This window comes from Macrosteles quadrilineatus, unplaced genomic scaffold (genome assembly GCF_028750875.1).
Source record: "Macrosteles quadrilineatus isolate MER2022 unplaced genomic scaffold, UCM_ALF_1.0 Scaffold_5__1_contigs__length_97177068, whole genome shotgun sequence".
Classification (NCBI taxonomy): domain Eukaryota; kingdom Metazoa; phylum Arthropoda; class Insecta; order Hemiptera; family Cicadellidae; genus Macrosteles; species Macrosteles quadrilineatus.
Window position 1 is genome coordinate 44,294,247 of NW_026542598.1, and position 22,431 is coordinate 44,316,677.

Below are 22,431 nucleotides of genomic sequence, written 5' to 3' on the forward strand. Positions count from 1 at the left end.
GGCAAAATTATTTATTTTATACTAAGCTATTAATATTTTACCAAGAAACAAACTTTATTAGTTTCCTTGTAGCAGAAAATCTAGGTACTCGTTAAACCAAATGTTATTTTTTATAAAGATTTAATTGAAAATTAATTCAGTCAAATAGAAATTCGCTTAGTCTGCAGGTTTGCTGCGGTGGGGGTAGCATATTTATCATTAAAACAACAGTTTTTCCTATTTTGATAACGTGTAAAATTTCCAACCCCAGACGAAGTCATTGACCTTGTAATGCAGTAACATGTGGCCACTCATGTACGACCTGCAGACGACCTTGTCAAGGTCAAGGACGATTAGTGACCTTGAATCTGTCACGTATCTTTGGTCTACCAGGTCACATATGCCTAAACGTGTGCAAAAGACGTAACACTTTGTCGTGTACTCTGTATATGTTGAAATAGTTAGTCTCTAGGTCATAGGTACAAATCAATGTATTTCTAGAACCTTGAAGAAGGTATAGTTTATTTTTACAAAGGTTGTAGCACAGACAAATTATGTTCCTCTATGCTTTACACATGCTTAAGAAAAATGTGATTCAATCACAGTCTTCCGGATCATTTTTGCCTTAATATTCCGCACGAATACTAGAAAAATACCGGTATGGGTCATAAACATAACCAAATGACGTTTTTGGCCCGAAAATAAACATTATTGCTGAAATGGCACTGCCAAAACATATGTTCAATGCTATTTGTATATGATTCGGGCCAACAACGTCATTTGTTTATGTTTATGATCCATACCGGTATTTTTCTAGTAATCGTGATATTCCGTATACTTTCACTTTTTATGTATTGATACTGAGGTCAAATCGTTGAAAAAAAGAATAAACAAAAATTAAAATGTTGGGATGGGTCTGGCTGGCCACACTCGCCGGAAAAGTTTTGTATTTATAAACCTAAACACAAGCTATCTACATTAGAAGTTTTGCATATTTTTATACAGTACTGTATTATGAAAGGAAATTCAGTAGCTTTTTGATGGTTCGAAACTGAACCCAACTGTTCCTGATCATCAGACTTTAAATAATGATCCTGACTGATGAAACAGCTGATCTTAGTCAGTAACAAAGCTACACAGATCTCACACCATTCTACACTCATTTACCCCTAAAATACGTACATTGGTTGGTGTCTCCGTCTCAACCATTGATTCCTTTAACAATTAAAATATGACACATTCCTGATGGTATACTAAACAAACTGAGTAATTTGGAAACCCATTTTCAATAAGTTGCTTTAATACTTTGAAAACTTAAATCAACTTGAGTTTATTACGAATCGCAGTCATTCATATACCTAAAAACAAATTTGACGTTACTCTAATATATTTTATCAAATTTGATGTTGACAAGCGAATTGCTATTTGTTTTATTAGATTTTTAAATATTTCCTTAAAGATGACAGATTTATTCTGTATTTAAATAACGTTATGTTTAAAGTATGCTTGTGTTACGAGTTATGCGTGATGGAAAGTCTTTACAGTAAAAACATCGCACTTTTACTATAACACACGATTAAAATTTAAACAAAATAATGAAGAAAAAGGAACATTGTGGCTACAGTGACGACAAAATTCGTGGACTGAAACCTCAAATAAATTTGGTCGTTGAAAGTTTGGAGAAACAACATAAATTTATCAATATTTTTCTTATAAACTAAAACTCTTGCTATTTGCTATGAAACGTCCCTCAAAATAAACTTGTAATTCTACAATCGAACCCAATGAATAACAACCAAGAAAAACTAGTTTTTCACCAAATTAACCTGAGGTTGATTAATTTTCTAGAATCAAAGTCGAAACTTTCATTGTCAGCTTGAGGATTTTGAAAGCGTTTATTCATATCATTCTCCATCTTGAGGACGTTGTATCGATATCGGAGGCTGCACAAACAAAACACAATCTAGAACAACCATATTTTCTTTGTCAGTGTCAGTAATTATTTATTTCTCACTTTCATGCAATCTTCAATACCAATGTAATCTGATGGATGCACGATTAAGTTTCAAAATACCTTGCACTTTAGCTTTTCGCCTTCATAATATGTACTGTATACAGCAGTTTCTTGTATAAATTTTGACATCAAAATCGATAGGGATGTAATGGGTTTCAAAATTAAAGGTTGGTAAGGTTAGACAATTGTATTATTGTTTGTTTTGAATTTATTTTTGGTGATGGTGAGTTTATTTAGATTATTTCTTAGATTTTCCACCACGTAGTAAATACCCCCGCCGAAGCAAACCTGCAGACTAAGCCAATTTATATTTGAATGATTGGATTTACACTAAAATGTCTCCTTAAAAATATGACATATTTCCCCCCTATTTAAATAGAATTAGTTTAACGAGTACTTAGGTTTACTACAACAGGGAGGGTAAAAAGTCGGTTTTTTGTAAAATGTTAATAGTTTAGTAAGAAATAAATGCATTTCCAAATTTGATCAAATTATGTACATAAACAAGCAAACTACAACAGTTTGCTTATTCTCCATAAGAATAGCATGGGAATTTGAAATTTATAATATTTTTAGCAATATACCGAATTATTTTAAGCTCTACAAAATAGTTTGGAAAGAAATTTATATGTTTTTTGGGGTAAAAAATTGGAAAAAACAATTTTTACCCAGTAAAACCCCCCATAAACCCCCGTTCCCATAGTCCGATCATGCTGGTTCTCAAACGCGTTCGAATAAATATAGGTTTCCACGTTTATACAAAATTTCATCAAAATTAGATCATTTTTGCTGGGAAATTCGCTAAAACAAAGTTTTTACATTTGGTAAGTATAATATGGGGGAAAATTACCTAAAACCAAACAAAATTATCACACAAACCCTGTAAAATCACTAACCTCACAGGGATGTAAAACAAACACAATTAGACAATAACAAACGAGATTGGGAGAATACAATGACCCAAGTCAAAACAAATTGAACACTCTCAACTACAAACCAAACACAAGGATATTCCCTGGTTCTGAGCCTAGGCGAGTCTCCTCCCGCTGCAGCATGATGCGTGATCATGACCTTCCACTTTCTCCGTTTTCTCTAGCGTCTGAGTCTGAGTCTGTCAGTCTTCAAACATGCAGACTACAAGCTACACGTCGGTTCTTACCCTCGCCTTGTCCCTAGGACTCGCAGCGTCCTTACAAGTCCGTAAGTAATGTTCTTAACTCAACATTATTCCATCAACTTAATTATTCCCAGATAAATTTTATATCCCGCATTCAGAGGGTAATTTATTAGTTTTTTTTTGTATTTAACTGTTTTGGTTCGTCGTTTTGTATTAGGTGTTACGGTTACGTTTTACGTAAAGAAAAGGATGTGTATTGTTGCCTCCCAAGTTAGATTAGATATTGTAATCTCTGATTTCAACAGGAAAAACGTCCATACCGGCCGGTATATGTTTTATGAGTGGTTTAAACGGTTGGTTTTTGTTAATTTGTGCGTAAATGTGAATAAGGTTGAAGGAATTGTTTTGCAATGACCATACATTTAAAAGAAATACGTTGTTTAATCAGACCTGAAAAAGTTTTACTTCTGAATTTGACCTGTGCAAAGCTGAAGAGATTTTTTTCAGATTTTTTTTAGATACTGTTAACTTATTTTATTTTCTGTAGGCTAATTGCCACATTAAAATAAGGAAGATTCGATAGGATATTATAAGTTTTAAAAAATCGAATTTCAAAAAGATACAGAAATACTTGTTTGTTGTCAGATAAAAAAATAATTGTAGCTCAGAAAAATGAAAACGAGTGGAGAAGAGCCCTTTCTGGATACCGATATCTCAAAAAAATATTTTTTCACCTCACTACGATGTTTTTAGCGGTTTTACAAACATTTATTGTATTGCTGTCTATGCCAGCTGTCATCGTCGTTTGGGGACCGAGCAGGTTTCTACATCCCTAGGGCCGAAAATCAGCTGCATATTAAATACACAATCCGTATCCATAGCATTGCAATAGACTTGTTTTATTGTCACCACTGCCTAGCAACTATTTTTTTTTTGCTGGTTCCTTAAATAATTATTTCTTCTCATAACCTTAAAGTTGTAGTTGTGTTGACTGTTAGTATGCATTATTTTTAGTGTACATTGCTAATTGTCGGCCCTAGGTACGAAAAATACTATCCGAAGCAAGCACCCTGTAAAAAAGCTTAGGCTAAATGTAAAATGTATATAGTATATTTGGTAAAGTTAATAATGTTAGCCAGTTTCAAGAACTTTTTGTAAATGCTTTTTGTAAAAACTTTTTGTAAAAAAGGTCATTTAGATTTGGTAAAGTGAAAATGTAAAATACTAAGTTTCCACAAGATGAAAATTGTTAAAATTTTAAATCCAAACGCTTTACTTCCTTTAAGTTTTAGAACCAATAATAAGGAAGACCTTTTGTTTTCTACAATTGATTGAGACTTATTAAAAAATATCACCCTTAAACTTTTTACAATAATAAAAATTTGGCTGCAATTAAAGCAATTTCAATAGGAAGTTACAGACTGAAAGCCAGTTTTTAGTGAAAATATTTTAATTATGAAAAATGTTTATGAATACAAGTTGATAACAGTATTTGAGGTACGAGGTATTTATATATGGGGGGGGGATAAAAATGTACTCTGTATTTGTCTAAATAGTTAAGTTATTTTTCTGTCTAGCAACAAACTCGACAATGCTTAAACATTTCCCCCGACAGTAGGTTCAAATGACAGATTGGCGAACTGGCTACACAACCAAATAAATCTTTTGACAACTAACGGGTAGGTATCCGTTTTCATATCTATTGGGACATGGCATTTTTATATAGTTATATATGGAACCAGGATACAATATACATTGCTACCTGTTCATATATAACTCATCAAACTGGTGTGCTTTCGTTAAATAATGAATAGATCTGTTAAAAGTTCACCTTTTCGAGTAGCCTTTCATACAACATAGGTAGTGCATTAATTGCGCTCAAGAGTTCCCAATTGCAATAAGCGCTCAAAGGGTCCCAAAAATGTTCCTTAGTTGCACCCATCGATGATAATACTCTACATTATACAGGGAGTATGTAGAGTATACATCACAGAGTATGTACATTACAGAGTATGTCGAGTCCATATTCCATGTTCCATAATGTACATCGATATTTGCGCCCAAGCCCAAGCCAGGTAGGGGTGAGTTACCAGCAGAAGGAATGTCCTTGTTTACATAGCATCCTCCTAACCTAAATCATAACCTAGCTTTACATAACCTAACATAGCTTTACATAACCTAACCAAACCAAACCCAACCTAACCTAACCTACTCAACTTTACAGTCAAAGAGGGCCGCCACTTGGTGTAGTTAATGAACGTATCGGGTGGCTCCCTGGAATAGTGGCGCAATTCAGGAATTCCCAACTACCTGACTCAGGTCAGTGGGCGCAATTAATGCCCGCCCATAAAATGGGACTATCGGACGATAAGTGGTTATTTATTGTAGATTGAAACTGCTACTAATTTGTAATTTTTGGAAAAATAAGCAGCCCAGTGTTTTTCCATATGACAGTAAAAATTAAAGACACTATTTAACTTAGAAACTATCTTATCAAATAAAATCGAATAAAACCCGGAGCTGGAATCGACAATCGACAAAGGCCATGCCTTCTCTTTATTGGTGACGAGCTCACCGTGCAGCCCTGCCACGCGAAGCGTTGACACTATAACAAAATATAGCGTGCCGCTATGGATGTAGTAACACTTCGGCCCAGTAACATTTCGGCCAAACTCAAATTTCTTAGAAAAACAGTATCACTTCGTCCCACTCGCTTTTACAGATGATTAAATAAGCTAATGGAGTAACATTTCGGCCCGACGAAAAATTGACAAGGGTTGAGGAACGCAGTTCAGGTAGTAAGAGGTACATGACCTGTATACTTTGCAACCAGGGCCGGGGATAGTAGCTAGTAGATACTATCCCCGGCCCTGCTTTGCAAACACCCTCTGGTGGAATGTCACCCAACCGTCACCCCTTGCATCCTCTGACCTCACATGACGGAGAATCGGTGGAATCTTACCTAACCTAACCTAACCTGTCAAATATTTTGTTGGGACGAAGTGTTACTAGTGGGCAGGTAGAGAGTTGGACCGTAGGCCACATCTGAGGGTTTCGGGCCGAAATGTTACTGGGCCGAAGTGTTACTTGGGCCGAAGTGTTACGACACGGCCGCTATGCGTCACAGTAATAGTAGCCTACTGTAGTACTGTGGAGAGGAATTAATCTGAAATTTTAAAATTGGACTGCAGTGCTTTTCTTTTCGTGAAATCCAAAAGAGCCTTTATGGGTTGATTGGTCGCCATGACGGTTTTGCGAGATACCGATAATACCTAAACATAGAAGTCGTAAAACAGCTTATCAACAAGCAATTTAAGCCAGCCAATTGGAAATACAGAACAAAAGGACAATCGGATGAATACCGTTCAGAATGATATTCTACAAAATGAATAACCAATTTTCGTCTTCAAAATTTTCCAGGGGCCAAAAACGTGAATTTTGAACCAATTTTCAAAGCACCACTGACTTTTGATACTGCGAGTAGACATTTCATTTACGTGAACTAAATTTATTATTGACTTCAGATAAGTTACTACAAGTGTGAATCCTATACCATTGGGAACATCAGTTCGTGCACGACCATGGTTACATTTTTCGAAATATCGGATTAAAATACTTACTCCGTTCACATTGCAAGCAGACAGCTGCATTGTACACCTAGCTACCAGAGTTTTTTGTTTTTTTCCGTCCTAGCCCGGGATTGTTTTTCGCATTACTTGAGGTTAGACCTAGGGGTTACAGCATTATCACTTATATAAAATCATGCAATAGCGGGATTTGGGCCCGGGACCTCAGGGACCGAAGTCCTGCGCTCTAACCACTAGTAGTGGTAACAGAGTAGTGTATTAAGGTTTGCACATTGTAAATTTATGCATATGTGCTTTGGTCATCACCAGTAAAATTTATCATCATAAAATTTTGTATATGGCCCAAAGATTCCCGTGTTTCTAAAGTACATTTTAACTGAGATGGCACAGGAATGTTAAATGAAATAGCCTCACGGAAAGTTTTAAAATACGTCAAATGTAAATACGTTTTGCGAACCACGTGCAAGTGAAAAAACTGGTTGGGGATTTCTGCCATACCCACCCACCGCCTTCTTGATCGGCTTATCTGATGTCTTCTTGGAATCACAACGACGAACAATTAGTAGACGCTATTATACAGCTGATGTTTATGTCTTTTGGAATTATCTCGTAACTTCCTTGTCGGATTGACCTTCAAATTGCCATTAGTCAAGGCACGCCCATAGGCCCAGGTCAGTGGCAGGCTCGGTGAGGTGCTCGTCCGTCTAAAAGCCGGTTCGATCATGAGAAAAATTGTGTTGCTTTTTGATTGTTCAAAACTGGACCCAACTGTCCTTGAGCATTAAGTTTTTAAGAAATCCTGACTAATGAAACAGCTGGTATTGGTCAGTAACAAAGCTACACAATGCTTCTCACTAAATTCTACACTCATCATGCCATCATATTTCGGTTAAAATATGTACCTAGGTGGCGTCCCCATATCAATATTTATAATGAATGAATACACTGTTTTGTGGGAATTGATTTGTTCAAAGAGTGTAGGCGGGAATATGTTGCTAAAAAGATAGTTTTTGTGTGTTTTTATTTTTTATTTTATTTTACTCCGTTACAAGTTTTTTTTTTGTAAGGGACGGTGCAAACCTTGGTTTTGTTACTATCTAACGTTTTTTGCTAGCATCATTATAGAAAACAATTAGAAATACCATCTTAGTACGGAAACGATCTCGCTTGGAATCGAACCAGCGACCTGGAGAATTGAGGTCAAAGTTAGTTTACTACAGTACCACGATTTTCAGAATTTATCCACTCTGAATCAGCGTTATACATCGATATTGAATATTTATTTGGCTTAATGCCTACGTGTTAAATAGACACCCATTTAGTTGTAGGCTAGCACAGACAAGGGACAAGAATTGGAGTTCAGGCAAATCACTTCAAAAACTTAAAAATTTCAAATTAAAGCGGTTTAAGTAAACAATTGTAAACTCGGCATAAGCACTCTACTTTTATCTGTAACTAACTATAACAAACATCCTCTATACGATGTTTTCTCCTGTGATTGGAGTACTGTATGACCAAATGTTAAGTTATGTGGCATGTTCAAAAGATCAGTACTTTCGGCCACAGTGGAAAAAAACTCTAGGGAACTCCCGGACATAGGGAACTGTCAAATTCAGTGTTCCAGGCCGTTGGTATTGGTAAAAAAATACTTTCTACCCTAGGGCCAAAATCTGCTATATAAATGACCTGGAAATGTATATAGGCACAGATAATCTATTTAGACTACTCTTCTGCCCTTGGTGCGATATATGTATATAACTGGAATCCTTCTGAATGTTGACCCAAACAAGAGTAACTACTGTACCAGAGTCTAATGGCTTGTGTACACTTTTATGAATTTCTAACTCACGTAAGAACCATTAATATCCGGGCCCGTTAATGCTAATGGATTCTACCAGTATTGGCACTATCTGTTTGCAGTGAGTGGACTTAGCTTTCTACCCTCCCATGGCGATTTCTACCTTTAAATGGTTAAAACGGATTCATTTAATTTATATTTTACTTTCGCTATATTGTGGATTTCAAGCGTTCTTTGCAGGTGCGCATTTTTATATACAGTCCCTGCAAGGAAGAAAATAAAATTAATTGCTGTTTGGCATTGAGCATTCGTAGTTTAGGTAATATCCGTTGGCCAGTTGAAAGACAAATGCCCCCGTCGCGGCAAACCTGCAGACTGAGCTAATTTGCATTTGCCTGATTGGATTTTTACGAAAATATTTCCTTAAACACGACAGATTTTTCATATTTCAATAACATTAGGTTTAACGAGTACCTAGTTTGCTGCTACAGGGTAATAAAGTGTGTTTTAGTAAAATATTAATAACTTAGTATAAAATAGATAGTTTTGTCAAAATATAGACCTATCCATAAACAAGTAAACTACAACAGTTTAACTGAATCTCCATAAAAATAATATGGAAATTTTAATTTTTTTGATTACGCTCCGGGACCAATAACTGAAAAAAAACTTCAAGATACTTAAGCTCTACTTTAAGCTCTAAAAGGTGGTGTAAAGGAAAATGAGGAAATCCTATGTTTTGAAGGTAAAAAACGAGAAAACCAAATTTTTACCCCATAAAACCCCGTTCCCATAGTCTGATCGGTTATGAACTCGTTAGAATCAATGAATACAAACCTCCGAATGTTCGAATAAACGTAGGTTTACGTTTGTACAAAATTTTGTCAAAGTCGGATTTGCTAAAGATACCTAGTTATGTACACACGTGTATGAATTTGAACGGGTGTTTTTGGCCTCTGGAGACCTAAAACAAAAAAGTAAATTGGTCCAGGCCTTACCTGAGACCTACGGTAGATTGTTCCCTATATGGGAGATTCACTAAAATAACACCCTTAGGTCACCACCTGATAACGCAATCAACTAATACAAAGGCAAACAATTTGACGTTTTTCGTAATCTAAATTTGTGAAAACTGCAACCTATTGTGTTAGAGCTATCTGACAACTTCACATGCTGAAAAAATCACACGCTGATGATTTCTGTGTACAGATTTCAACGGGAATTGAGCTGTCCTAACAAAAAGCAATAAAGCGTACGCAATTAATACACGCTATTTAAATATGGGGATAGTTCCCGAGAGAACATCAAAATCCAACTAATGCAAAGTTCTTCATAACCTGTATTTTGAAACTTGGGAGGAAATCTGTTGAAGTTGGTTACTATGTTGCACACGTAGCAAGGCCGACTGAATATGGAACAGCAAAACATTGGAAATCCTTGAACCGGACAATCCGCTAATTGTCCTAACCGACCTAAGGTTGCCACGGTAGCCGATAGTGCGTTTAAGGACAAATTCCTGCAAAAGTAACTCTTTAGAGGCTTTGTATGGCGTTCAAAGATGAAATGAAATGAAAAATGTCTTTATTTAGGAGGTGAAATTAGGACTTGTACAATGTACAAGTCCTCTATACCACTTAACCTCTATCATATGCAATGTGAAGGGATTATTTGTTGTGAGTCAGAAGATTCGTTGAAGCTATCATATATTTAAACTATAATTGAATACCATGAACGACCTAATGCCGACACGAATATACGTGTTCACTTGGTACATGTCCGACTTATAGACAGCACAAAATATGTTAAGTTAATTTTTTTCGTGGAGGCATATTTCCCCTTGAATAAATATTGATTGACCTCACCCCTGAACCTTCCAGCGCATACTTCTGAACTTTATTTACTCTCTAAAAATTTGCTTTTGATGAGTTGCATTAAAACATGACCAGCGCCTTTTCACCGTCTAAAAAATAGACCCTCTCCGTTTTTTATTAGCTTATTTCTAGTTATAATGACTATAAATATTTTAAAACGATTCAACAAAGTGAAAAATGTAATGTTTTTACGTATATAAACTATATTACTATAAAGCTAATGTACTAAGATCGATATTCAACCACATTTAGAGATATTTTTTACTCGGAGCAAAACTATTGGACAATGCTACTTTATTTCCTTGACGAATATTCTTTAAATGCCTATTTAGTATTTAGCCGCAAATTTGTGGTCACGACAGTTAAGATGGAATATGTCTGCAGAAGGTTTTAACACCGCAACCTTCAAGATAATTTCTTCAATTGACATTTGTGAAATCCACAACCGTGAAGTAACTTCAGAATGAGTGAGCGGAACTTTGGCAATACCATACTTTGGGTACCTACTTAAATAGACATAACAACGGTTGTAGCTTTGTAATCAAAGAGATCACCATTGAATGAACGTGATAGAGCTATCTGTCAGAACTACTGTATAAAGCACTCAATTTTAAATACATACTGCAATATAGTTCATTTAACATCGAATGTGCTATGGGATTCAATAATTTGTCTTGGTTTTTGGGTTGGATAAATTTAGCATTGGCATTAATCAGTTTTAGCAGCACATGATGTCGTAGGCTCGATTTAACTATCTAAATGTTTATTCTAAGCCTATAGATTTAACGTGTCAAGTTTCATGCAAATGTCCTTTCACATTTCTTCCCGTGCTAATTTCTGACAAGAATACACCATCAATCTACATAGGTCAACAGAACTATTGATTTTCCTCATGTAGAACCTCGATAACAAGCATTATTATCGAGGTTTGCAATAACATTCGATTATGGTTAAAATAAATCAAAGGGGATTTGAACATGACACTTTAGGGTGACTTGTTATCAAGGTTCCACGTATTCGTTTTAGAGATTTTGGAAACGGACTCGATGCCTATTACGTCATTGTCAAGCTATACGTAGAATCTATCACTCGAAGGAGGTCGTCAAAAGTCTTAAAAAGCACGCGGTCACAAAATTATATAAACACAAACAAAAAACTATAAAACGCATGACCAACTCGCAAATCAACTTGCATTACTAGACGAAACACGACGGAAACACGGACTGGAAATGTTTTGCTATTTTTTAAAATAGTTGGCTCTTTGTACACATCCCATTGTCATAAACTACGTCACAGTTTCAAAACTCAAGAGTTGGCCAAAAGCTAGCAACAGAGTTAAACGCTACAATTATGACCTCAGACTATTCAAGTCGTCATCAGGTCGTTGACGTTGATGGTTCGCTTACACGTCACTCTACAAAGGTCAACGTCACAAACCACCCGAGAAACTAGAATAAACAGAGGTTAATGAAACACAGTTGCGTAACACCATGTAACACCGTAACACTTTCTATCTCTGTTAGGTTTCCTGCTAAATGTGTTAATGCCGCATTGTGGTGAATGAAAGAGCGATTGCGAACGTGTTTTGACAGTTTTTTATGTGAGTGTTTTGTGCCTTTCCACAGGGATTGTTGTGGTTTAGTTTGTAAAGTAGAGATGTAGATTCAGCTTTATCGCGGTTTCATACTGGTTAAAAAGTTTTCCGGCTTAGTACAGTCCGTGAAAAATTAGTCTCTCCACTTGTTTTACAATACTTTGTGAAAGTTCTCGTTTCAGTGCGTTTTGTAATTGTAATAGTAATACACGATGTTACGCATTTCACACTTGAGGAGACAACAAATTAAACTAGTTGGCTAATAAATTTATATCATAGATGATAGACCCACTATCCAAGTGCACTAAACTCGTTAAAATATGTAGACGAATTTTAGAAGATATTCTAATCACCAATAAAACTTAAGTACGTAATACGTGTAAATGGGTTTAGTTATCGGATAATTTGTACAGCCATTGAATCTCCGTTTAACGAATTTCCCATTGGGAATAATCTATTTTCAACTATACTAGTCCCGGGTTTTGTTATGATATTTTTTAGTGTGCACAAGCGTACATACTGATAAACAGTAAAATTATATTTTAGCAACTCTGTACCAGCTAGAAATCCTGATTAGTTTTGAAATTGTTATTACTGGGTATAGTCAATGCTGGTACACAGAGAGAAGCAGTGAGCTGCAAAACACCGAAATGTAGGCAATGTTTGTCTTTACCTAACCCACATTCCAACCCCAGCTCTTTGCATTAGTGTACGCTCTCGCCACGGACTGCATTGAAAATAAAAATTATCGAATAAACCCTTTTGTTTTTGCTTACACAATTTGTCTAAACTGTTTTAAGTTTATGTCCTAAAAAATCATGTTTCTTCAAAAACGTACTTTACTCTTCAAGTTTCCAATTTTATTATGAGAAGACACAAAAAACCTAACCTAACACCAACCACATTAATATCCTCTATTAACCTTCTCCCACTTACATAATAAAGAGAGAATGTATTGTTTTCGATAAAAAGTCTGAGTTTTTGTGTGGGAATGTCAATGAACCCATAAAGTGATTTTGGAAGTAAGTTGTTCTTCCAACTTGTCATTCTATCACATGTCTCGCTGTGTGTGTAGCCTATTAGTACAGGTAAAATAATACAATACCCCCGCCGCAGCAAACCTGCCGACTAAGCGAATTTCCATTTGTCTGAATTGATTTTCAGTTAAAAATATTTTAATAACATTAGGTTTAACGAGTACCTAGGTTTGCTGCTACAAGGAAACTAATAAAGTGTGTTTTTGAGTAAAATGTTGATAGCTTAGTACAAAATAAATAAATTTGCCAAGTTTGATCAAAATATATCCATAAACAAGCAAACTACAACATTTGACAATATTCTCCATAAGAATAACATGGGAATTTTAAATTTACAATTTTTTTAATTTTCTCCGTTACTAATAATCAAACAAAAATACTTTTATATACTAAATTATTTGTTTTTTAAGCTCTTTAAAAAGGTCTAAAGAGAAATCGGGAAATTTTGTGTTTTGAGGGTCAAAAGTGAGAAAAACCAATTTTTACCCCATAAAACCCCCCGTAAAGCCCCATTCTCATGGTCCGATCATGCTGGTTTGCGAACTCATTCAAGTTTATCCCGCTTTACACCTTTAAACCAAATTTCATCAAAATCGGACAAAAATTACTCAAGTTATCGCGTTCACGGACGTATATATATATATACATATATAAAAATTTGAACGAATGGTGTTTTTGGCCTCTGGGGACATCAAAATGAAAAAGTAAATCGATCCCGGGTCTACCGTGCCATTAGGTCTTACCGTGCCACCTACGGTAATAGCTACTTCCCTATAGGGAAATTCGCTAAAAACACTCCATATAAACAACAAAATTTGTACATTCATGAAATTTCACCTATGAGTTACTAATAATATGAGAAATGAAGATCCGATGAGTCCCCAAAATTTTGGGCGTGCTAAGGCCCTTTTTGGGGCCCTTTTTGTTCCGAAGGGCCCTTGTTCCTGAATAATTTTGTTTTTACGTTTAAGGTCGAGTGAGGTGTGGTTTTCGATGGTTTTAGTTATTTTAAATCGATTGGGACTAGTTTTAAGTGTATTAAACCACTCCATACAGGGTGTTTCGAAATATTATTACTTTTTACGATATTTAAACATTTATTCATAAAGTGATAAAATTAGTTACCTCCGTGCTCTATATAAAAGGGGATTATTGAAAACAACTGTAATTCTTTACTATATAAGAGAGAAGGGTCACAAGGAGTAAGAGAAAATATTAAATACCCCCGACACAGCAAACCTGCAGAGTAAGCGTTGTTTTTGTATCTCTCTGGCCCAAGGTGTACAGAATTACAGACTAACACCTGTTCCCATTGTCCGATATTAATGAAATTTTTTGGAGGTTCAATTGTAATGCCAGGCTGATGGGAGAAAGTATGTGTCAGTTTGCTGATACCGTTTATTCAACTAGTGAGATGTATGTTGTTGACTCTTTTGTAGCAGTACCGGTAATTGAAGAATTATTTTTATGTTACAGCTGAGTATGTAAAGCAATGCAAGCTGAGTTCGCCAAATCTACAGGAATGCTTGATTGGGTCTCTGCATCATCTGAGACCTTATCTCGTCAAAGGTAATACCCATGATCTTCAATGTCATTTCTGAATAGTATAAATTAATAAGAAAATCATCTTTCGTAGTTTTGTTTAACTCCTTCATTTTAATGGGAGAAGTAGTCCATACACTATACAATTAACATACAGTAATTAAATGATCCCTTACAAATCTATCAATTTTAGATCATCTGAATACAATGTCAAATTATTTTTAAGATCACTTTACAAATGCATAACAGCTGATAAGTAAGGTAAGCAGGGCTGTCAACTTGTGAACTTGTTTTGTCCCTACACAGTATCTGAACTTGTAATTTGGGTTGCGTAAGAAAACACCATGTACAAGTTGTCTCAACTTACAAATCACAAGTGAATCTACTACTCAAATACTAGTCCGTTTTATTTAATTTGATTTTTAGAGGTAATAGTTATGGTAGTTTAATGTGGGGAAAAGTAGGGTTCTGGAGCTAGTAGCCTACAATGTAAAAGGGAACTTAAAATATGGCTAAAATTACGTTCTAGTACAGTATTAGACTTCTGCAGATAGTAGATTGAAGGGGTGATGAATGCTTAACTACTCGATTCCAATAACTTCTTGACACGAACTAAAGCTTTCTTAAAAGCACAACTGCAGTATTTATTTAATATTTGTTCCCAGTATCAACTCAAAGTCTTTGAAACACGAATAGTTCAACATCCTTATGGGACCACCAATTTTGAATACCTGTTTCCATGAAGCTCATAAAAGAAAATTACTAAGTATCTCATTAAAATGGCATCACCTGGAATGACTCGCGTAGACGGAAACATTGTGTACGAATAAGATGACGCAAGCTAGAGGGAGTTTTAATACTGAGGTTGCAAGTTATGATTGCAACGTAATGGTCATTTAACGTAATGATGATTAATATGATGAGATATTACAAAGTCAAGGCCAGACATTAGCTCCCTAATGTGCCTAATGACAGTCGGAAGAATAATAAAATAGCTAAAATAAGAATATGTAATGATAACTCTAGTAGTTAAACAATTTTATCTGTCAGGACGTCACACTTTTTTACTACCACAAGTTAAGAATTAAATAAAGATTACAATAATAAAATTAAAATAATAATAATAGGAAGGACCTGTACAAATTTAAGTTTTGACCTGCAAATTTTTCTACAAGCAACGTTTGTAAAAATTGTTTGCAAACACAACTTTGTAAAAAAAAATTAAAAATAACGAGCGTGAGTAAGTAGGTTCAGATGAGATGGGTCACCCGACCAAGAGACGAAGATTTGAATATGTGAACAAAGTTAAGTCAAGCATTTATCATGTTGTAATTGACACCTGTTTAAGTATACAACTGTATTCAATTTGTATATTGAACATATTCAAATCATAACATGTTTATAATTTATTCCCATTTATTCTTATATTTGGGCTCCAAAATATTTTTTCCTAAGGTGGAGGGGGTGAAATGTTAGCCCCTGTATCGTATGTGCATCGTCAAAACTGCTGAGGTTTTTTTTTTGTTTGAAGCACAAATTTATTGTCATCACATATTCTACACATTACTGCATTACTTACATTGCCATTTTGATATTATCATAGATTACACATACTCCTTTATACGAGCATGATAGTCAGTTCACAAAATTTTGGTAGTTTGAAGGGAAGTTCCCCACCCCTTTTTTGCTTAATGTATAAGTTGCAGCTGATTGAAGTTTTAGTGAACCTCAGCTGAACTATGTATTAAAGGTAGGATCAAATGGAGGGAATATACAGGGTGTCCCGGAACTCTCTACCAATATTTTAGGTCATTGCTCCTGGGTAAGAAACATAACTAAATATCATATTTAAACTGTCCGGAAGTCCTTAGTTACTCACACAGCCACCATTTTGTTTTTTTTCAGTTATTAATTTGTTCTAAAGAATGGTTAAACATACGAAATGGAAACTTTGCACAAACATTTATGACAACTAGACAAAGCTACCAAAAAATTATCACGATTTTTCAAATTCATAAAACAAAATGGCGGTCATTTTAATTTTTTGTAAAATCAATGGTTTTTGAGTTATTTAAGAAAGAAAATTTTAAATTGCCGCCATTTTGTTTTATGAATTTGAAAAATCTTCATAATTTTTTTATAGCTTTGTCTAGTTGTCATAAATGTTTGTGCAAAGTTTCCATTTCATATGTTTAACCATTCTTTAGAAAAAAATGAATAATTGAAAAAACAAAATGGTGGCTTTGTGAGTAACTAAAAGACTTTCGGACAATTTAAATATGACATTTAGGTACGTTTCTTACCCAGGATCAATGCCCTAAAATATTGGTAGAGAGTTCCGGGACACCCTGTATTTCTTGGGATTGAATTGGCTAAATTTTGTGAAAGGAGTAGAGAAATGCTGACGATTACAAGAATGTTTACTGCAATGAAGTTTTTACTCCATGCTATGATATGTTCTTACTATGGATGATAATCAAATCTAGAGGTTATCTTTGTGGAAAAGTACTAATATATTTCTTATAAGATTATATATAAACTAGCTGTAACCCGCGGGCTTTGCCCCGTTTCACTTCTTAATTTTCAAGATGATCTCGTTCGCATGGCTCAATCATGTCCTGGTTGAAGTTCGTTCGCTACGCTCACTCACCTTTAGGTTGGAGCTCGTTCGCTACGCTCACTCATCTTTAGGTTGGAGCTCGTTCGCTGCGCTCACTTGCCTTCAGGTTAGCTCGTATATATATACGGTACATTATTTTGCCACCAGGCATCCCTGAGATACATCTGCCAAGTGTAGAACCCTTCATACTGGACTCACTCTCACTAGCCCTGACTGGGGGAGACCAAGGCTACAAGATTACTCTGAGAGATATTCACATGTATGGAGCGAGCAACTTCACCGTCACCAAGCTCAAGTGAGTGCACCAACAAAAATTAGTTTAGCTTAATAATCCAATTTTTTGGACCAATAAAATACGGAGACTCGTGGATTAGGAAAAAATAGGCAGTTGAGGGATATAGGGAACCAAATATTGTGGGAGTGGTAAAGAGTAGGCTGAGGTGGCTGGGCCACATTCAACGCAGAGGTGAGAGAGAGATGGGAAAGAAGGTGATAAGAGGTACTCTGGAGGGTAGGAGATCTTAAACGTACGATTATTTGGTGGTTACATTGTCATACCTGAAAACTGCTAGCTAAGTCAGCTGCCTCATGAATATAGTATACATTTTACATTTTAGTGCTTTTAAATGATTATACAGAGTGTCCCCTAAGTAAACAGCCAAACTCCGGGAAATGGGTCTGTGGGTAAAAATAAAGAGAAAATAAAAAATTATTATTTTCAAAATCACTTTGTTAACCAGATATCTGCCATTTTGTTTTTTCACATAAAAATATCTTTATCCTTGAATTTTTTCAACCGATCATTATGAAACTTGGTATGTGTTTCGAGGTAAAAGAGACCCATGTTAGAAAAAACAATTATCTTAATCTAATTAAAATTTCAAAATGGCAGTCATTATAAAAGTTAGCCATGTTTACGCAATTTCAATTTAAAAGATTAAAATGGCTGCCATTTTGCCAAAAGGGTTAAGATTTTTTTTCTAACGTGGACCTCTTTTACCTTGACATACTTACCAAGTTTCATAATGATCGGTTGAAAAAATTCAATGATAAAAATATTTATGTGGAAAAAACAAAATGGTGGATATCTGGTCTTGATTTTATTTTTATTTTTTACCCATAGAACCATTTCACAGAGTTTGGCTGTTTACTTACGTGACACCCTGTATATTTATGTCAAATTTGAATCACACGTTTATGAATGGATTCTTAACTATGTATATTTAACATTGAATATTTGATTTGCAGGCTAAGCAAAGACAACAATCCATTTGAAGCCAGAGTATTGATCCCTGAGATGACGATTGATGCTAACTACACCAGCAGTGGAGTGCTGATAATCCTGCCAGCTAGTGGCGGCGGAACTTTCCACGCTAACTTGGGTCAGTACTAGTTTTTGGGAGATTAAACAATAACGGTAAAGCTGTTGGCTGAAGAGGACAAAAAAAGCCTCAGTTCAATAGGGTTTCCGCTCTGGACTGGAACGTCACGATCACGTCATGTTAAATATCAGAAAATTGCCAGACAAGTGAATTTGAGAGAGCCTATTCCCTCTACCCTATGGAACAAGGAGCCCGGTTTGCTCCCCTGAAAAAAATCTCTACAAACACCCTTGCTTTTTCTCTTAATCTAAAACTGGGTAAACATTAAAACAACATTTTTCGGAAAGGTAAAACCGGTTTACTCTACTGTTCATTCTAAATCACAAGTTTAAGTTTTGATCCTAACTCTTCTTTCAAAAATCAAAATGAAAATAACTTGAACAATTTCAGGAGATGCTGTAGATTACAGTATTTTTACCTTACACTACATTCAAATATTTTTATCCTGCGCTTTAACAAACAGCTCAACACATATAGTTCGTTCACAAAATTTAGGCGGTTTGAGGGAAAGTTCCCTAACTACTTTTTTTCTTGTATTTATGTTGCAACTGATGGATATTTTGGCAATCCTCAGATGTTGAGCTCTTTTACAGGTAGGATCAAGTATAGTATCTTCCCCTAAAACCCCCAAAATATTTTGTATGGCGTTTAGTTTTTAACGATTTGGTCCTAGTTTTTCAACTTTCACAATTAATTATGACACTAGAAAATATTAATTCATGACTTTTTGTTTTGTGTGGCCTCAACTAGTCATCCTCTGTATATTGGAGATAGGTGTGGCGTGTCTTTCTTTAGTCACATTGAGTTATATTTCTATATTCTTATTGACGATTTCTATATTCTGCTAAAGCATCAGTATTCACTCCACAGAAGGAAGAAAGTTCATCAACAAGATGTCTTGATATAGTAATAAAAACCTGATTATGTTCCAGGCAACGTGGTAGCTCTAGTAAAGGGCTTCACCAGCACATACAAAAAAGAGGGCTTAGACTATCTGACAATAGACAAACTGAGCATTGACCTCAACATCAAAAACATCAGGATGAGAGTGGAAAAGATCTTCAACAACAACAGAATATTAAGTGAGTGAAACCACAACAAAACAAGAGAGGATAGATTTAAAAGATGTATAAGGTAGCAACTCGTGGAAGCATATCTCAGGGGTGTAGGTTGTAATAGCTATTTACCTTACAAGTGTAGTAAGAGCGTTTTTACATCACGCAGGTGAATTTTGTGCAACGAGCGGAAGCGAGTTGCATAATTTACCGAAGTGATGTAAACACGCTCTTGCGTAACGTGTAACGTACAAGATTTTACCTGACCCGACAATATACAGGAGGTTACGAACAATATTTTTCACTATCCATTTCACTCATCTTCTAACAGTAACGTTCATTTACAAACAAAAGCTAGGTTAGGAAAATTCTTCAAAACATAACAATACAATTCAAGAGCACAGCTGATTTCTAGCGTTGAACGTCGTTGGCTCCATAGAGGTATATTTTTTAAGTTATTCACTCAATGTTATTTAAATGGGTTTCATTACATCACCGAGTGAGTTTTTTTCAACTTTACATCACTCGAGAAGTAACGAAGTTATATACATCACGCTTGGGATAGGGAAGTTTAACATGGCGGGTTAGGTAAAAATTTTTTTTTGTCTAACCGCAACAAAAACAGCCATTTTTAATACATTTGTTGTGGGTCTAAAGTAGCTTTTTTCTCCCTAGGGAGTAAAAAGCCTTTTCAGTCTCTAGGGAGTAAAAGTCAACTGTTGTAAAAACTTATGAACTTCGATTGTAAGCAACCCCATGCATCGAAATGATTTATTGTTTGCTTGAACGGTTATTGCTTATTGTTGCATTCTTGTCAATAATTCAACATATTGATAGTATAATTTAACACAATCGTAATAGATTGAATGATTAAATCACCTTCTAAACAGCTTCTTATTTGCATTAGAAAAATTGAAAAAAGTCGTTTTGAGAGGCTATCTTTAAATGAAAAGTATTTTTGTTTTCTAACTTGTTTTGTTAATTAATGTTTCAATATGATAAAAATATAGTTAATCACATGGGTAAAAAGTGTCTTTTCTTTACGCTCTAGTGATGAAATATACTATTTTGGATCTAAAAGATGCAAGTTGCACAGCACAAGAATTCAAACAATATGGAACAACTCAACAACGCTGAATTTTATTGGTTACTATTTGTATATTGATGATTGTAGTAATAAAATAGCTTAAAAAATCTATGAATCTTTGATATTTGTATCCAAAGAATTTTAATTTGTTCACAAAGGTCAGCACAGTCTGTGTAACTATTACAGTAGAACCATGAATCCAACTTTAGGACAACTTAAGATGTATCTTGCACTAGTTTGTCTGTATTTTCATTAATTTTATTTTTCAAGTGTGTCTTTACAACAGATATATTTTATTTGTCTTTCTTTTCTGTAAATAAGTTTTTTGGCGAATGTATTCAATTTTTTGCTCCTCTGGTTCCAGTTTTAGCGTCTCTGGTTATTTGACAAATTTATTTAAACAATTTCTACCTAAGAAATGTAAGAGGTTCAACTGCACATCATAAAATAAAGTATCTAATCCATCCTTGGTAAGACTGTCCTTTAAATATTATAAAAATTAAAAGTACCGTAAAACATTTGATTTTTTTGTTTGAATTCTAAAATTAAGTTCAAAAGCAAGTGTAAACAAGGGATATTTCTAAAATGATTACTCTTATCTACTTTTAACTATCAACTCTCTATTTGAACCACTGCAGGGTGTCTACCAAATTTTTCAAATAAAATTCCCCCCTTTTTCATGACTTTTCCCGACCATTTTGTTCAAAATTCTCGACTTAGCATTATGTTTACACGGATACTTGCTTTCCATGTGAAAATCTGAGTCATCATACTTCATCATACTACTAAAAAAATCCCCCCGTTTTCCCGAAATTCCGACTTTTCCCGACTGGTAGACACCCTGTACTGACATCCTCATATGGTTTGCTACACAAGCTTTATTCAAGCTTCAAGCTTACACAAGCTTTTTTCTAACCACTCCAACCTTTTCCAGCTGAAGCAACCAATCTGTTTCTGAGGGAGAACGGACACGAAGTGCTCAATGTGATGATGCCCCAACTACGAATCAAAATGGCTCAAGTTATAAAGAAAGTCGTCAACCAGCTGCTATTGCACACACCCGTGCAACTCATGGTGAAACCTTGAGTTAGTGAAAACGCTCAAGAAACAACTCAAGTGTACAAAGCATAAAAAAATGAACTGAGGCCAGCTTTACCTAGGTGCTACAAAGTGTAAGACATTGTAATGTAGTTTAATAGATTGTGACAAATACGACACCGTAATGAATAATAAGTATTACTTTTTGTAATTGCTGTTTCATTTAGATCCATTGCATGTGTAAACAGCTCGTTGAAATTGGTTGGTAGAAGTGGTTTGAAAAGGTCATTGGGTAGCTGAGTGGTTATCGAGTCGGCGACTTTTTGTTTGTTATGCTAGGCACTATAAGCACCTAACAAACAACAGGTTGCCAACTCGATACTGAAAAGTGAGTAGCTTTTTGATGGTTTGAAACTGGACCCAGCTGTTCCTGATCATTGGGCTTTCAATAACTGGTACTGTCTGAAACAGCTGATCTTAGTCAGTAACAATGCCACAAAGATCATCTCATTCCATTCTACAATCATCCTTCACTCATATTTGGGTTAAAATACGCACCTAAACGGGAAGATAAGTGAAGAATGAATGATTGAGATGAAAAAAAAATTGCTACTGACTAAAATAAGCTGGTTCTTTAGTCAGGAATATAAATTGGAAGCCCAATGATCAAGGACTGCTGGGACCAGTTTTGAACTATTAAAGAAATTCTG

At 35.2% G+C, this 22,431-nt stretch overlaps 1 protein-coding gene across 1 annotated transcript; it reads left to right on the forward strand.

Annotated features, from left to right (window-relative positions):
• Positions 1 to 3,104: 3,104 nt before the first annotated feature.
• Positions 3,105 to 21,932, forward strand: LOC128995186 (uncharacterized). Its single transcript, XM_054420121.1, has 6 exons — positions 3,105 to 3,193; positions 14,474 to 14,566; positions 17,307 to 17,454; positions 18,408 to 18,541; positions 19,474 to 19,623; positions 21,618 to 21,932. The coding sequence occupies exons 1-6, from the start codon at positions 3,121 to 3,123 to the stop codon at positions 21,767 to 21,769; spliced, it is 750 nt and encodes a 249-aa protein (XP_054276096.1). The 5' UTR covers positions 3,105 to 3,120; the 3' UTR covers positions 21,770 to 21,932.
• The last annotated feature ends 499 nt before the right edge of the window (positions 21,933 to 22,431 follow it).

Coding starts and splice junctions, on each gene's coding strand:
- LOC128995186 (XM_054420121.1), top strand. CDS start 3,121: ATGCAGACTACAAGCTACACGTCGGTTCTTACCCTCGCCTTGTCCCTA. Junction 3,194..14,473: donor CGCAGCGTCCTTACAAGTCC/GTAAGTAATGTT, acceptor TTTATGTTACAG/CTGAGTATGTAAAGCAATGC. Junction 18,542..19,473: donor AACTTTCCACGCTAACTTGG/GTCAGTACTAGT, acceptor ATTATGTTCCAG/GCAACGTGGTAGCTCTAGTA.